This window comes from Salmo salar, chromosome 12, assembly GCF_965601325.2.
Source record: "Salmo salar chromosome 12, fSalSal1, whole genome shotgun sequence".
NCBI lineage: Eukaryota > Metazoa > Chordata > Actinopteri > Salmoniformes > Salmonidae > Salmo > Salmo salar.
Window position 1 is genome coordinate 45,660,124 of NC_138302.1, and position 16,839 is coordinate 45,676,962.

Below are 16,839 nucleotides of genomic sequence, written 5' to 3' on the forward strand. Positions count from 1 at the left end.
TAACAGTGGAATGCTTACGGGCCCTTCCCAACAATGCAGCGAGAAAGAAAATAGAGAAATTATAGAAAAGTAATAACACGTAATAATACAAGTAATAATAAATACACAATGAGTAACAATAACTTGGTTATATACATGGGGTAGCAGTACCGAGTCAATGTGCAGGGGTACGAGGTAATTGAGGAAGATATGTACATATAACTAGGAATAAAGTGACAGGATAGATAAAACAGCAGCAGCATATGTGATGAGTCAAAAAAGGTTAGTGCAAAAAGGGTCAATGCAGATAGTCCAGGTAGCTATTTGGTTAACTATTTAACTAGCTATAGTATTTAGCAGTCTTACGGCTTGGGGATAGAAGCTGTTCATGGTCCTGTTGGTTCCAGACTTCTACCGCCATGTGGTAGAAAGAGAACAGTCTATGACTTGGGTGGCTGTAGTCTTTGACAGTTTTTAGGGCCTTCTTCTGACACCGCCTCGTATAAAGGTCTGGATGGCAGGGAGCTCGGCCCCAGTGATGTACTGGGCCGTACGCACTACACTTTGTTGCGCCTTGTGGTCGGATGCCAAGCAGTTTCCATACCAAGCGATGATGCAGCCAATGAAGATGCTCTCAATGGTGCAGCTATAGAATATTTTGAGGATCTGAGGGCTCATGCCAAATCTTTCCAGCTCCTGAGGGGGAAGAGGCGTTTTCATGCCCTCTTCATGACTGTGTTGGTGTGTGTGGACCATGATGAATCTTTAGTAAACCCACTTAACTAGGAATCCTACTCTAGCTCTTCATTTCTAATACCAGCTCTCTGGGAAGGCTTTGGTTTATGACCTAACGTCACTGTAATGTTGTCTGTAGCCTTATAACATGAATGTCATTGCTCCAACGATTGTATGTGTAATCCCCATCAATCCGTGTGTCCTTTGATAATAACAACCGAACGTCTTCCCAAGTCCTCCTTTAGTAGTATCCAAACATAAACTTGACTATTCTCTTATAAACAAAGCATGAATTTAGTCCTGAAGTCTGTGTCACAATTCTCATTTGGATCCCTGTTAGCTGTTCCAGTGGGTGGAGCATTTATTTCTGGCTGCTAAATCATGACGTAGTCATGTGACCACTGTGTCACTGGGAGGCGAAGCGATTACATTTGGACATTTACATTTTAGTCATTTAGCAGACGCTCTTATCCACAGCAGAGTTAGTGCATTCCAGGGCTCTACGGTGCTACCATTTTGGTTGGATATGCTCCTAAATATTTTACTGTAGTACCTGGAATTGTTTTTGGCCCCTAGGCGGAAAAAACTATACTACAGTATGCTACAAAATTCTATAGTAAGCACTGCACAATCAAGGAATACTATAGTGTGTAGTATAGAATGTTCCCGTGTACTACAACATTATATCGTAATTACTACACATGATCAAGGTCTGCCAGGCACGCAGAGATGCATGTCGCCACCTGGGTGTCAGCAGGGGGGAAGGAGAAACGTAGTTGAGTGTCATCTGCATAGCAGCCGAAGTACAATTTAAATGGGGTGACACAGAAAACTGTCCATACTGTCATACCTGGCAGCTGATCAAAACAAACCAAAAGGATGTAGCCTAGAGTATAGCTACAGTATTACACAAAAAACTGAAGGGAATGTTTTCTCCAAAACTGAAGAGGCAACAATTACACAGTGAAGAGGAGCTCAGCCACGAGGCTGGTGCACTTGTCACGTGCTGATCAAAATATGTGTAACGATGTGCGCTGAGAGTCGGGAAGCAAGCTCAGGGAGTGAGTGTTTTAATAAAATAAACGGAACTTGATACAAAACAAGAAACACTAACAGCACACAGACATGAAACTGAAACAGAAACAATGACGCCTGGGGAAGGAACCAAAGGGAGTGACATATATAGGGAAGGTAATCGGGGAGGGGATGGAGTCCAGGTGAGTCTGAAGACATGCAGGTGCGCGTAACAATGGTGACAGGTGTGCGCCATAACTAGCAGCCTGGTGACCTAGAGGCCGGAGAGGGAGCACACGTGACAGTACCCCCTCCCCGACACGCAGCTCCAGCTGCAGGACGCCGACCAAAATTACGATCCCGGGGCTCAGGAGCGGACCGGTCACCTTTGCTGATGCGCGGGAACCTGACAGACCGGCTGAGGCAGGGGAGCCTGGCGAGCCGGTGGAAGCAGGGGAGCCTGATGATCTGGCTGGCATGAGAGCCTGATGAGCCGGTGGAGGCAGGGGAGCCTGGCGATCTGGCTGAGGCATGAGAGACTGTAGAGGCTCCCGGACACGACGTCAGTCCCACTGACACAAAAAAAACAAAAAACACTCCCTGATGCTTCCCTTAGGTGAGGCTTTATTCTGTAACGATGTGCGCTGAGAGTCGGAAAGCAAGCTCAGGGAGTGAGTGTTTTAATAAAATAAACGGAACATAATACAACACAAGATACACTAACAGCACACAGACATGAAACTGAAACAGAAACAATGACGCCTGGGGAAGGAACCAAAGGGAGTGACATATATAGGGACGGTAATCAGGGAAGTGATGGAGTCCAGGTGAGTCTGAAGACATGCAGGTGCGCGTAACAATGGTGACAGGTGTGCGCCATAACTAGCAGCCTGGTGACCAAGAGGCCGGAGAAGGAGCACACGTGACAATATGGTATTTGGAATGTGGGCATCATTGTTGCTGTCACTCTGTTCTTCGTCTCTCAGTAAATAATGCCTTTGTTGACCACAAACTAAGTAGGAAGCCATTGCAAACCAAAAGAGATTCAACACAAACTGAGAGGAAGTTTTATGAACACAATAATTCCTAATCCTGATTTATAACAGACTCAGAATCAGACAAGAGATTAGGCAACTTCCGTCACCCAGACAGATAGGAATAATGCCTTCATCTCATACTTATGCTGTGTTCATGTTTGATTTGCGTTAGTAACACTTAATTTCAACCCACCAAGACCCATCTTCTAAATGCTGTCATAAATATGTAATATGACACCTAAAAGCCATAGGCACCAATAATTATTCCGTGACAAATCATTAGACCATTGCACTGACATGCATAAGAGCAAATAGTTAGTAGTTGGTTAGTATATGTTGCCATGTTTATACCTCTGCAGACATAATAATGTTTGTTTGGATGTTCTTTGCAATCCCACCTGGCTTGTTATGTCTGCTGATGGGGTTTGTTATGTCTGCTTCCGGTAGCATCAAAGTCTTTTGAAGTTGACAACAAAGAGCTGAAGTAGTGTTACCGCATGTTTCTCCATGTGAGATGGTCTCTTACTAAAAGCTGCGTAATGAACTCTGGTGATTCCCTGAACCACGCACTGGCCCATGTAGCTCCTCCCTAAATATGAGTCCCACCCATTTCATATTATACATTTCAACAATTGCTGATGACGTTGGCTCCGCTGATTCATATCATCCTGTCATGCTTATACAGTGTAAAGCGTTATATAAAAAGTAGAACGTGTTACAATGAAGGGCTCGAGTATTGAGTCCCTCACAGGTTTCCTCAGGTGACACTTGCTCTATCTCCCTCTTTTAACGTTCCCATACAACTGTGTCGAGTGATTCACTCGGCCTCAAACTACCTCGTCCTCAAATTTTCCAGCCTGCCCACATCAGATAAACCACTTAAACAATTAGTCTTATCTGCTCTCCTCAGAGAGAGTGAGCCTTACTTCATTATGACCCGATAAGAGAGTAATATGGCACGGTCGAGCAGACTGTTGTGAACCCAGACAGACAGCTGTGTTCACAAGAAACATTAACCGTCGTCCACCCCCATCCTCTCACATGCTAGTTATTACACACACCTCTCTCTCTTTCTGTCCTCTGGGTTATATCTCTTTCTGTCTTTGTCGGTCTCTCTCTCTCTCTCTCTACATAGACATTAAGGAAGTACACCACGGCTAATTAAATATTATTACTGTTAAAGCCATATTTTTTCTCAGACACACACATATTAATGACTTGATTTATTTTAATCTCATAAATGTCTCTCTAGTTTTCCCTCACTACTCACTCTCTCTTAAACACATGCATATCACTCACTTTCTCTCTCAGATACACACTCTTCCCCTGTCATATACACAGACACACACACACACACACTCCCTTTACCTTGCTGCCATACTCTGGGTTCTTTAATAAATGTCTGCCTACAGTTGATCTTTATTGTTCCATGTCCTAACGGTGCATCTGGTCACATCTCCACTCATGTGCCTTGTCGATCGCTTGTTGACTCTTTTGTTGACAGCCCACTGGGTTGTTATTCTATCAAACTTCCAGTCATGAACATTAGAATATTCAAATCTAAATTCACTGTTGTCATTATAAACTAACAAGGTTTTCAACTGAAACTGCACAAGCCGGAACATAGTGTTTATTGGTGTCAGTAAGTACAAAGAAAACCACGGTCCTCACTAGACAACTTGATTTTTCCCCATTTGTATTTCACCTGAAATATCCTGTGAAATATCCTGTCAAGTAGGGTGTAATAGATTGTATGTAACACAATACAAACATCCCATTTCCCCTCTCTGTTCTCTTCTCTCTACATCTCCCTCTCTTTAGACCATGCTGACTGCAATCTCAATGAGTGCCATTGCTACCAATGGAGTAGTGCCAGGTGGGTGAGCATGCGTTGGCATCCGGGTTCGCTGTTGGGAATAGTACCTCCTCTTCAATTCCCTTTTGGCTCAAAATGCATATTCAGTGCAGTAGCCCTAGCAACGTGATAATATTAGTTACGTCCAGACTCCTGGGTCCCTACATGAACCTTACACAGCTATGTTTATATGATTAGAGATGGTATCCAATAATCACGTCTCACACTGGCTGACTTGCCCCTTGATTGGCTTAGAGCAGAGGTGAAAGGAAATTACAGGCTTGAGCTGTTTTATCAGATGGTGCTGCAGCACCCTCAGCACCCGTATTTCCCAGGGCTATTATGCCTGGACCTGTGCATTAAGAAAACTAAATGTTTGTTTGCCGTTGCAAAACATTTTGGGGGTTTTCTTTGTGGTGCCCTAATGAACATGACCCTGCTCTGATTTGGGAATAGCAGGGTTTGGGTCATTTATATTTAAACTCAGGGAAATTATGTGAAATATAGTGATGCTTAGAAAGAAGCAATTGTATTAGAAAATTATGGCAATGCTGCAAAATGTCATATATCATTCCAAATCCATATAATTCCAAATCAATTCAGTTGCAGATGCTGTTTGTATATAATATTTCATTAAAAAGCATGTCATTGACAGAGTGTTTGTATTTATTTGTTGTCTGTAGCTGGAGGATCCTACTACATGATCTCCCGTTCTCTGGGGCCTGAGTTTGGGGGTGCTGTGGGCATTTGTTTCTACCTCGGGACAACGTTCGCTGGGGCCATGTACATCCTGGGGTCCATCGAACTCCTACTGGTAAGAACCTGGGTGTGAAATACTTATCTTTCTATCCATCTCTGTCTGTGTCGATCTCTTTCTCTCTCTCTCTCTCTCTCTCTCTCTGTCCTCATTCTGCTTTGATGCTATTTCCTCCCTCTCTTCTCCACAATGAATTATAATAAATATAAAGATCTTTCATCTTTGTCTGTCCCCCTCCTCGCTCCTCCCTCTCTTTTTTCATACTCATTCTTCCTCTCCCTATTCTGCATTAGGGAGAGCTCAAGCATTGGCTGAATAATAAGACCATTCATTGAAACTGCCGCCACTTCTCAATACGAATTGGAGGTCTGAGGTTTCTCCACTCAGTCCATCTCCTCCCATGCATTTTGAGAGAAGTTGCAGAGAGAGGATGCAATGAATCAAGGACATACAATTGAGATTGACCCTATATAGGTTTTTCTCCGATGGCTTTGACTGGATCTGTACATTCTGATCTAGCCTAGAGGTTAATTTGGTCTTTTGAGTTAAAGCTGTGGAATAACAAACCCCTCTGAATTGTGAGGAGAGGATCTGGAGAAGGCTGCTTTGAATTTCGTTTATCCCTCCATAGAAGCACAAAAACCAGCTATATTTAGAATGACGAACGGTTCACATTGAAGCTTGAGTTTTGACCCAATTGTACGTTGCACCACACGATAACTCAACCTCACTAGTGTAATGAACATCCAAGTTATACGGTGTAAGGGCTGTCGTCGTAATGAGACCAAGGTGCAGCGGAGGATGTGTATTCATCTTTGGTATTTAATGAAAAGAGAACACTTACAAAAATAAACAAAAACGACAGCCAAACAGTCCTGTCAGGAAAAACTCTAAACAGAAACAATCACCCACAAACACCCAAAGGAAAACCAGGCTACTTATGTGTGACTCCCAATCAGCAACAACGAACTACAGCTGTGCCTGATTGGGAGCCACACACGGCCCAAAACAAAGAAATACAAAAACATAGAAAAATGAACATAGAACGCCCACCCAATGTAACACCCTGGCCTAACCAAAATAAAGAACAAAAACCCCTCTCTATGGCCAGGGCGTTACAGTACCCCCCCAAAGGTGCGGACTCCAGCCGCAAAACCTGACTCTGAAGGGGAGGGTCCGGGTGGGCCTTCTTACAGCGGCGGCTCAGGTGCGGGACGTGGCCTCCGCTCCACCCTCGGCGTCGCCCACTTAGGAGGCGCCCCTGGCCTTGCCGGAGGACTGGTGGGCGACCCTGACTGCGCCCGGCTGGCCGACAATTCTGGTTGCGCCCGGCTGGCGGGCAACCCTGGCTGCGCCCGGCTGGCGGGCGACCCTGGCTGCGCCCGGCTGGCAGGTGATTCTGGTTGCGTCCGGTTGGCGGGCGACCCTGGCTGCGCCCGGCTGGCAGGCGTCCCTGGCTGCGCCCGGCTGGCGGGCGACCCTGGCGGCTCCGGCGGTTCCGGGCTGGCGGGCGGCTCCGGTGGCACTGACCCAGGATTCACCAGGCTGGGGAGACATGAAGGAGGCCTGGCTCTGGGCGCAGGCACTGGACTCACCAGGCTGGGGAGACCCACTGGAGGCCTGGTCCGTGGAGGAGGCACAGGCTTGACCAGGATGGGGAGACCCACTGGAGACCTGGTCCGTGGAGGAGGCACAGGCTTGACCAGGATGGGGAGACCCACTGGAGGCCTGATCCGTGGAGGAGGCACAGGCTTGACCAGGATGGGGGGACCCACTGGAGGCCTGGTCCGTGGAGGAGGCACAGGCTTGACCAGGATGGGGGGACCCACTGGAGGCCTGGTCCGTGGAGGAGGCACCGGACTGACCAGAATGGGGAGACCCACTGGAGGCCTGGTCCGTGGAGGAGGCACAGGCTTGACCAGGATGGGGAGACCCCCTGGAGGCCTGGTCCGTGGAGGAGGCAAAGGACTGACCAGGATGGGGAGACCCACTGGAAGCCTGGTCCGAGGAGGAGGCACAGGATAAACCGGGCTGTGGGGGAGCACTGGAGTTGTGGTACGCAGGCTCTTTACCCACACTCCAGGCTGAATACCCACTTTGGCCCGGCACGGGCAGATGCCAGGCATTGGGCAAACTGGGCCCTCCCAGCGCCCTGGAGACACAGTGCGCAGAGCCGGTGCAGGATAACCTGGACCGAAAAGGCGCACTGGAGACCAGACGCGCTGAGCTGGCACAATCCGTCCTGGCTCGATGCCTGCACTCGCATGGCACTTGCGGGGGGCTGGCCTATAGCACACCGGGCTATGAACGCTCACTAGAGACACCGTGCGCTTCACAGCATAACACGGTGCCTTACCAGTACTACACTGCTTCCGGGAAGCACGGGGAGTTGGCTCAGGTCTACCGCCTGACTCCGCCAATCTCCCCTGACTTCGCCAATCTCCTCGACTCCCAATCAGCAACAACGAACTACAGCTGTGCCTGATTGGGAGCCACACACGGCCCAAAACAAAGAAATACAAAAACATAGAAAAATGAACATAGAACGCCCACCCAATGTAACACCCTGGCCTAACCAAAATAAAGAACAAAAAACCCTCTCTATGGCCAGGGCGTTACATACGGCTCCACTTATTATTTTGTCTTAAATTGGTATGGAAGAAGAATACTTTATTGGAATGGCATATCTGACAAAATGTACTATATTATGTATCCTAATCCAGGTGGTTCAAGTCCTGAATGCTGATTGGCTGACACCCGTGGTATATCAGACCGTATACCACGGGTATGACAAAACATGTATTTTTACTGCTCTAATTACGTTGGTAACCAGTTTATAATAGCAATAAGGCACCTCGGGATTTTGTCGTATATGGCCAATATACCACGGCTAAGGGCTGTATCCATGCACTCCTAGTTGCGTTGTGCCTAAGAACAGCCCTTAGCCATGGTGTATTGCCCATTTATAGAACGGATGAGTCTAATCATGAATGCGGATTGGTTAAAACCCCATTCCAGACGGTGTCTATTCCACAAGTTACCACCTCTAAATCTATGATGTTAAAATGCCTATTTACTCTGTTCCATCTGACTACGCATTCCACTGTCTCATCAGCCCAGCCCAGCAATTTATAAACTTGATCTCCACTATAAAAAGCATCTAGACATTATCTCACATTTCTTTTAGACAAATATTTAGTTTTCAACAGCGGAGATTTGTATAAACCTTGCTGTCTGTCTCTCCGACATTTGCAACATTGTTTCAGTATTCAAATTCGATCTCCAGCTGTCCCATAGTAATGAACGTGTCGGGACTTGGTACGAGATTGACTGACAGACAGTGTTTCTCAGCCAGTCGAAATCATGAATCAGCTGGCATAATTTTTATGGCTATATACAAAGAAATGTAATTTAAAAAAGGTAAAATGAAACGAAGTGCAGCTAGTTTGCAGTCTTTGTGTTAGCTGTGTTGTTGGCTAACTCTTCTGAACAACAGTGTCCTGACGAGTGAGCAGATGTTCTATGCCAGGCGAAATCGCGTCTCATTAGCTCATTGTTATAGATTTATACGAATAAATGTCACTAGAAAACAGCTTAACCTCCAGCGAAAAATCCTATCGCCATTAGCATAACACATTTTTTTTTTTGTCAAATATAGGACTATGTTGTATCGTTTTATAGATACACCTCTCCTGAATCGAACCACGTTGTCCGATTTCAAAAAGGCTTTACAGCAAAAGCAAAACATTAGATTATGTTAGAGGAGTATATCGTAAAAGTAGCCACATAGACATTTTCCGACCAACCACATGCATCACAAATAACCAAAAAACAGCTAAATGCAGCACTAACCTTTGACAATCTTCATCAGATGACACTCCTTGGACATCATGTTACACAATACATGCATTATTTTGTTCGATAAAGTTCATATTTATATATAAAAACAGCATTTTACATCGGCGCGTGACGTTGACTAACTATTTTCCCTCAAATGCATCCAGTGAAACAGCGCTACAATTTACTAAATTACTATTCGAAAACATTTTTAAAATGTAATATTGTCATTCTAAGATTTATAGATGAATATCTCTTGAAAGCACCTGTAATGCCAGATTTAAAAATAACTTTACTGGGTAATCACACTTTGCGATAAAAGGGGATGCGATACTCAGAACAATAGGCTACTGTTACAGGTCAGCGCCATCTTGGAACAATCGCATATCAAATCTACTCTTGTATACTATTGTCAATAATCCCTTACCTTTGATTATCTTCATCAAAAAGCACTTCCAGGAATCCCAGGTCCACAACAAATGTATTTTCGTTTGAAAAAGTTAATCCTTTATGTTCCAATAGCTTGTTCTTGTTAGCACGTTCTGAAGGCTGCTCCAAAAGTTTCGTCGGCCGCGGGACTCCTCTTTCAACAAAATGCATTTTTTTTAAATTTAGGTTCGTTCAAACGTTGTATAACATAAATCTTTAGGGCCTTTTTCAACCAGAGCTCCAATAACATTCAAGGGGGACGATTGAATTGTCTTTCAAAACGTTTCGAAAGGGGAGGGTAGCCAGGGGCACCGGCGTCATAATGGTGATGGCCCTCCTCATGTGACCACGTTCCACAGACTCTCATTGTGTCAGTTTTCACAGTAGAAGGCTCAAACCACGTTGTAAAGACTGTGGACATCTAGTGGAAGCAATAGGAAGTGCTCAATGAACCATTGCTCACGGTGTGATTTATAGGCAAAGTGATGAAGTTGAGTCCGCAATTCAGAATTCCACTTCCTGTTACGATCTGTCTCGGGGTTTTGACTGCCATATGAGTTCTGTTATACTCACAGACACCATTCAAACAGTTTTAGAAACTGTAGGGTGTTTTCTATCCACAAGTATTAATTATATGCATATCCTAGCTTATGAGTTTGAGTAGGAGGCCGTTTAAAATGGGCGCAAATTTTTTTCAAAAATCGCTGTAGTGCCCCCTATCCTAGGCAACCGTCAAGAGGTTAAACAAATGCAGCTACTTTGCTGTTATTCTGGCTGCACTTTTTGACACGACTGTAAGTTATCCAAAGTTGGCTAGCTAGTAAGCAAGGGATAAGAACGTTGCTTGCCTGTATGGCAATGGAACATTTAGAACGAATGACTGGGTCGCGTCCAAAGATACAGAACAAAAAGACTGAACAACTGGGTCGCGTCTCTGGCAACTGAACCGATAGAACGAACGACCAGCCCCACACAAACCTAGATTTGTGTGGGGACTATATCTTGTGGAAGAATGAAATAGTTGTTTGGATCCTGGATGCTGATGGTTGATATGCAGGAGTTGTGGAACAACAACTGTCCTGCAGCCCAGGCAGGAATGTCATAAACTTAATCTCCCTCTGGAAAAAAGCATCTACACATAATTTTTCCATGCTACTAAACTCAGCAAAAAAAGAAACGTCCTCTCACTGTCAACTGCGTTTATTTTCAGCAAACTTAACGTGTGTAAATATTTGTATGAACATAACAAGATTCAACAACTGAGACATAAACTGAACAAGTTCCACAGACATGTGACTAACAGAAATTGAATAATGTGTCCCTGAACAAAGAGGGGGTCAAAATCAAAAGTAGCAGTCAGTATCTGGTGTGGCCACCAGCTGCATTAAGTACTGCAGTGCATCTCCTCCTCAAGGACTGCACCCGATTTGCCTGTTCTTGCTGTGAGATGCTACCCCACTCTTCCACCAATGCACCTGCAAGTTCCCGGACATTTCTGGGGGGAATGGCCCTAGCCCTCACCCTCCAATCCAACAGGTCCCAGACGTACTAAACGGGATTGAGATCCGGGCTCTGTGTTTAAACCCTTTACAATGAAGATCTGTGAAGTTATTTTGATTTTTACTAATTATCTTTGAAATACAGGGTCCTGAAAAAGGGGCGTTTCTTTTTTTGCTGAGTTTATTTGGTTTGCAACAGTTGAGGGTTGCATAAGCCTATCTTTCTGCCTCTACAAACTGTACAACAATGTTATATTTTACAAATGTGATCTCTCCCGTGCCAGTAGGCTAGCTAGGCCAATACATAACGAATGCCATTCATTCATTAACCAGCACAGTGTGGCCTATGCAAGCCTATTGGATATTTATACAATTATTATTTATTTAAGTTCTTGTCTCTCATCATCATTGAATCTCTGCTAGCTAGGTACATGCCAATGATTTGTTTACCATAGCAACGTTGAATGAATCGAATTAACGACTGGATCAAAACATGACAAAATAACTAACGACGAGCCCGCTTGGGTAGCAACTTCAGAATGCAAAAACAAATGTACTCCTTAAAATTACAAGTCTGTTTGTTTGGTTACCACAGCAACTACTGTAGCTAGCTAGTAAACATGCTAGCTACTTTAGTGGATGTTGAACACATTTCTATCGGCAAATGAACACATTTCTAGTGGCAAATGTGTTAAATTATAAACTGGGTGGTTCGAGCCCTGAATGCTGATTGGCTGACACCCATGGTATATCAGACCGTATAGCACGGGTATGACAAAACATTTATTTGTTCTGCTCTAATTAGGTTGGTAACCAGTTTATAACAGCAATAAGGCACCTCTGGGGTTTGTGGTATATGGCCAATATACCACAGCTAATGGCTGTATCCAGAACAGCCCTTAACCATGGTATATTGGCCATATACCACACCCCCTCATGACTTATTGCTTAATTATAGCCTCGGTATAAAAGGGATAATCAACTCGGGGCTCTATGCGTACTCTGGAAACTTCTGACCGTCACTTCTGCAGAGTGACCTTGACAGTCCTGTTTGTCACTGTTGGGTCTCTCTTTCTTGCTCATAGGCTTTGTCCTTAAAAGCTGTTTTATCCTTAAAATTCCTCAGTCAATAGGGAAAGGACACTATGTTATGAACACAGCCATATACAGACAAGGTTGGCAAACTTGGTTTAAGAGAGAAGAAGAGTAGAATTTCAAAAATGTAAACCATGTTGGCACAAAGAGCTTCAAGTCAATTGTTAGGACACATTCAATATCAATATATGTCCTATGTAACTGTCATCTCTCTCTCTTTCTCACTTTCTCTCTCTCTCTGCCCCCCACCCCCCTCCCCCTTTCCCCTCCCTTACAGATCTACATCCTCCCCCAGGCCGCCATTTTTAAGATGGAGGGTCTGGAGGGGGCCGAGGCGGAGGCGGCGATGCTGAACAACATGCGTGTGTACGGCACTATTGTGCTCAGTTTCATGGCCACGGTGGTGTTCGTGGGGGTCAAGTACGTCAACAAGCTGGCCCTGCTTTTTCTGGCCTGCGTCATACTCTCCATCCTGGCCGTGTATGCCGGAGTCATCAAGACAGCCATCGAACCGCCTGACTTCCCGTAAGGGCCCCTACTGTTCAGTTAGCCTGCTCCCAGATCTGTTTCTGTCGTCTTGTCAAGTCCTATGGTCATTGTCACATGAGAATGACCATAGGAGTTGGAAAGACAGAACAAACAGATGTGGGACCAAGCTACTCTTCAATATTGGGGCTGAGCCGAACTTGAGCAATGTGGGTGTGATGTGAATCATGTTTGATGTAATATATTTATTTATATAATTGTGGCCCATATGGGAGATTTGGGTTTTGAGACTTTTTGTTGCAATATAATTTGACCACATGTTCACCCATTTTAAGATGATTTGAAGTATATTGAAAATATATAGAAATGATATTCAATGCTCATAAGCAGATGGGTTAAATACGAATGGAACATATTCATCTTGTGTGACATTTTCAGTAGGGAGGACTCTTCTGTTCAATATGGGGACTGATACCCACAGACTTGTGCTAGCTCTCAACGCCAATGCCTAGTATTCGACTCAGGTGACTAACTCAGTCTAAAGTTGTCTGCATGGGCAGTTGGGGTTTGATTCCCGGTCGTCACACTAACACACGTAATGTGTAGCTTATGTTGTTCTTGTCGATAACTGTTCTGTACTTTGTTGTGTATTTGTACATTTTATGTGGACCCCAGGAAGAGTAGCTGCTGCATGTGCAGTAGCTAATGGGGATCCTAATAAACTAAACTAAAACACTAACACATCTCCCCTGCTGTGCAGAGTCTGTATGCTGGGGAATCGCCCGCTGATCTCCAAAGGGTTCGATGTGTGCGCCAAAACACTGGAGAGTGGCAACGGCACAGTCACCACCAAGCTGTGGAAGATCTTCTGCGATACTCCCTTCCTCAACGCCACCTGTGACGAGTACTTTGCCAACAACAACGTGTCCTTCATCCAGGGCATCCCTGGGGTCATGAGCGGCATCCTCAAAGGTGACCAAACACAGTTAACTATTAGTCTTCTTCTGGCTCAGTTGGTAGAGCATGGCACTTGCAATGCCAGGATTGTGGGCTCTATTGCTGCCAGAGTCACCAATACGTAAAATGCATGCATGTATGATGGTCACTTTGAATGAAAGTGTTTGCTAAAAGGCTAACATAATATTATATTATTATAAATACTATTATTTTGTGGCTATCTACTTATTCTTTCTAAACACAGTTACACCTAATAACATGCACTGTTCTGGTCCACCCACACTCAGGTCACTGTACCTACAGTACAGTACACATGCTTGCACACACACATGCGGGAAACACACCCGCGTGCTCTTGCAGGAAGCATACTGCACTTTCTTTATTTGCCGCCCAATTGTATGTACAGTACAATGGAACTAAAGGTCAAGCGATTATAATTAATATTCTCCCTCCTCCCTCCATTTCTCGCTCTCTCTCCAAACCCCCTCACTCTCTTTCCCTTTATCTCCCTCTTCCTCCTCTCTTTACCATTAAATTGCCCTCTCTCTCCCTCTTTCTCTCTGTTTACTTCTCCCTCCCCCCTCTCTCTCCCCCTTCTCCCCCCCCCCCCCCCCCCCCCCCCCCCCACACACACACACACACACACACACACACACAGAGAACCTATTTGGGAATTACCTGGAGAAGGGCAATCTGGTGGCCAAGATTGGGATTGCGACCGTGGAGGGCCCCGATGAAACTCTGACCAACTCCAACCGCTACGTTCTGGCCGACATCACCAGCTTCTTCACCCTTCTAGTCGGCATCTACTTCCCCTCCGTCACAGGTCAGCTGACAGGAAGGGATAATGCAAAGAGGAAGAGACACAGAGCTGAAACTCATTCCTCTCATCCTCAAAGGGTGAATTCACCAAGGGTTAATCTCAAGGAAAAGAGAGGACGCAAGGGATCGAGGGAAAATGCTCACCCTTTGTGTTGTTTTGTGTGGTTATTTTTTTTATCTAGATAGTGGAGATGTGTGTCAATTTATTGAAACATTTTACGATACTGTCAAAGATTCATCTGAAGTCATGATTCTTTTTTACACAAAAAGCAGTTGTTTGTCATTAGAAGGATCAATTTGCTGTATTTTTCAGTTGTGATAATTTGACAACGGAAAGTAGGTTTCAAATCGACATACACATGCTATTGTGTGAGTTTCTAAGCCCACCATTTGATTATCTGAGTTTTCTTATAGACCTCTGCCTGTGTTTTGAAAACAATTCTCAGACTGAAACGTTGACACGGCAAATGTGCAGAGGTTATTGTGTGAGCAGGAGTTTTTCTAAAGTGACCTCTCTTCTTGTGTTTCACAGGGATCATGGCCGGATCAAACCGGTCTGGAGACCTGCGTGACGCGCAGAAGTCCATCCCCATCGGCACTATCATGGCCATCACCACTACCTCACTAGTGTGTATCCTTTTACTGCTCCCCTTTCTGGACTCAATGGGCTAGTGCACTGCTTTTAGCTGTCGCTCACATGCCATCTACCAATAGTAAAAGAGCTCTATTTTATACAAAACCTTTTTATTTTACTTTTCAACATAAAATATATATTAGGTTTGATTGAATTGGGCCTTTAGCCTCAAGGTTGTTATGTTTATAATGATAACTCCATGAAAGCAATTTCAAGTAAACCGTGTTGTTCTTTATCTCAAAGTAACCGTTACAGAACAAAGCAATTAATCATTTACCACAATACATCAGACATAACCCAACAATAATAGTACTGTCGAACTGTGTACTTATGTAACTCTCAATGTGCAGACATAACAGAGATAAGTGAGAATATGTCCCTATGTGCTAGCAATGAGTGTGTGTCTGTCTGTTTTCCTTAATGTGACCTTATAGACATGTCCGCTGTGGTCCTGTTCGGTGCCTGTATCGATGGAGTGGTACTAAGAGACAAGTAAGTTATGCATAATGAGCCAAAATGTCTGCAATTGTTTCAAAATTTCTCAGTCAAGCTTTTCCAGTGCTCAGGTACTAGATGAGGGATGCTATACCTGGTTCGTATTCAACAGAAAATGTTTTAAAACAGAAATTACCACATTTACTGCAGTTGTAGTCCAGGTAGGCCCTCCCTGTTTTAGTCAGTTTTCTTCAGTTTGGTGTCTAATCAATAGGACCCAGGTAATTGTCTCTCCTCCTACCTTTCTTCATGTCTGATTGGCTGGGTGTCATGTCCATCTCCCTCAGGTTTGGAGAGGGAGTCAATGGCAACCTGGTCATTGGTACCTTGGCGTGGCCATCCCCGTGGGTGATTGTAATTGGCTCCTTCTTCTCCACCTGTGGAGCGGGGCTTCAGAGCTTGACGGGCGCCCCGCGTCTCATGCAGGCCATCTCCAGGGATGGTGTTGTGCCCATCCTACGGGTCAGTCTCAGTCATTCTGTTAACATTCTAGCATTTTACACTGATCTGGGACCATTTGTTTTCATAATTCTGTCAGCATTCAGCAATTAGCACTGATCTGGGTACATTTGTTATGATTATTCTGTCAGCGTTCAGCATTAAGCACTGATCTGGGACAATTTGTTATGTTGGTTTGTCAACATGTCTCATATCAGTCTCAGGTGACATTGGACACTACCACACTGCCTCACGAATTCTTTCATTCACATTCAATTTTGAGGGTTGGTGTCTGTGTACACTAATGATAATCCTCAGGTCCCAGACAAGGGTCAGGTCTCACGTGAGCGTGGTTCACTGAAAAACCTCTGTTACATCTACAGTACATACAACCTGCCTTGAAATAATGGAATAACTAATGTATGTTGTAACTCTATCCCCTCTAACATCTCAGTGTGTGATGTGTCCGCCAGGTGTTTGGCCATGGGAAGGCCAATGGGGAGCCCACCTGGGCCTTGCTGCTGACCGCCTGTATCTGTGAGATAGGGATCCTCATCGCCTCCCTGGACGCAGTGGCCCCCATCCTCTCCATGTGAGTGTCTATGAGCGGGACCAGGAGTTGTTCCCCACCACAGGACCTGGCCAGGGAAAAACTCTGGGTCCTAGTTACAGCCTATAACTAGGGCCCAGATTTTTTTCTGGTCAGGTCACATGGCCAGGTAAAACTCCTGGCCCTATTTATGAGTGCACTCATTCTGTACCAATATGGA

The 16,839-nt window shown here is 44.9% G+C and overlaps 1 protein-coding gene across 4 annotated transcripts in view; it reads left to right on the top strand.

The window, feature by feature from the left end:
- The window catches only part of LOC106565077 (solute carrier family 12 member 5), a 341,358-nt gene that overhangs the window by 267,434 nt on the left and 57,085 nt on the right, over positions 1-16,839 (top strand). For all 4 annotated transcript variants that reach the window (XM_014131710.3, XM_014131711.3, XM_014131712.3 and 1 more), the window contains exons 5-13: positions 4,587-4,641; positions 5,304-5,434; positions 12,515-12,762; positions 13,484-13,695; positions 14,339-14,506; positions 15,035-15,133; positions 15,571-15,628; positions 15,919-16,093; positions 16,543-16,661. In XM_014131710.3, coding sequence (XP_013987185.1) covers positions 4,587-4,641; positions 5,304-5,434; positions 12,515-12,762; positions 13,484-13,695; positions 14,339-14,506; positions 15,035-15,133; positions 15,571-15,628; positions 15,919-16,093; positions 16,543-16,661 — 1,265 coding nt within the window. The remainder of the gene's footprint in view (positions 1-4,586; positions 4,642-5,303; positions 5,435-12,514; positions 12,763-13,483; positions 13,696-14,338; positions 14,507-15,034; positions 15,134-15,570; positions 15,629-15,918; positions 16,094-16,542; positions 16,662-16,839) is intronic.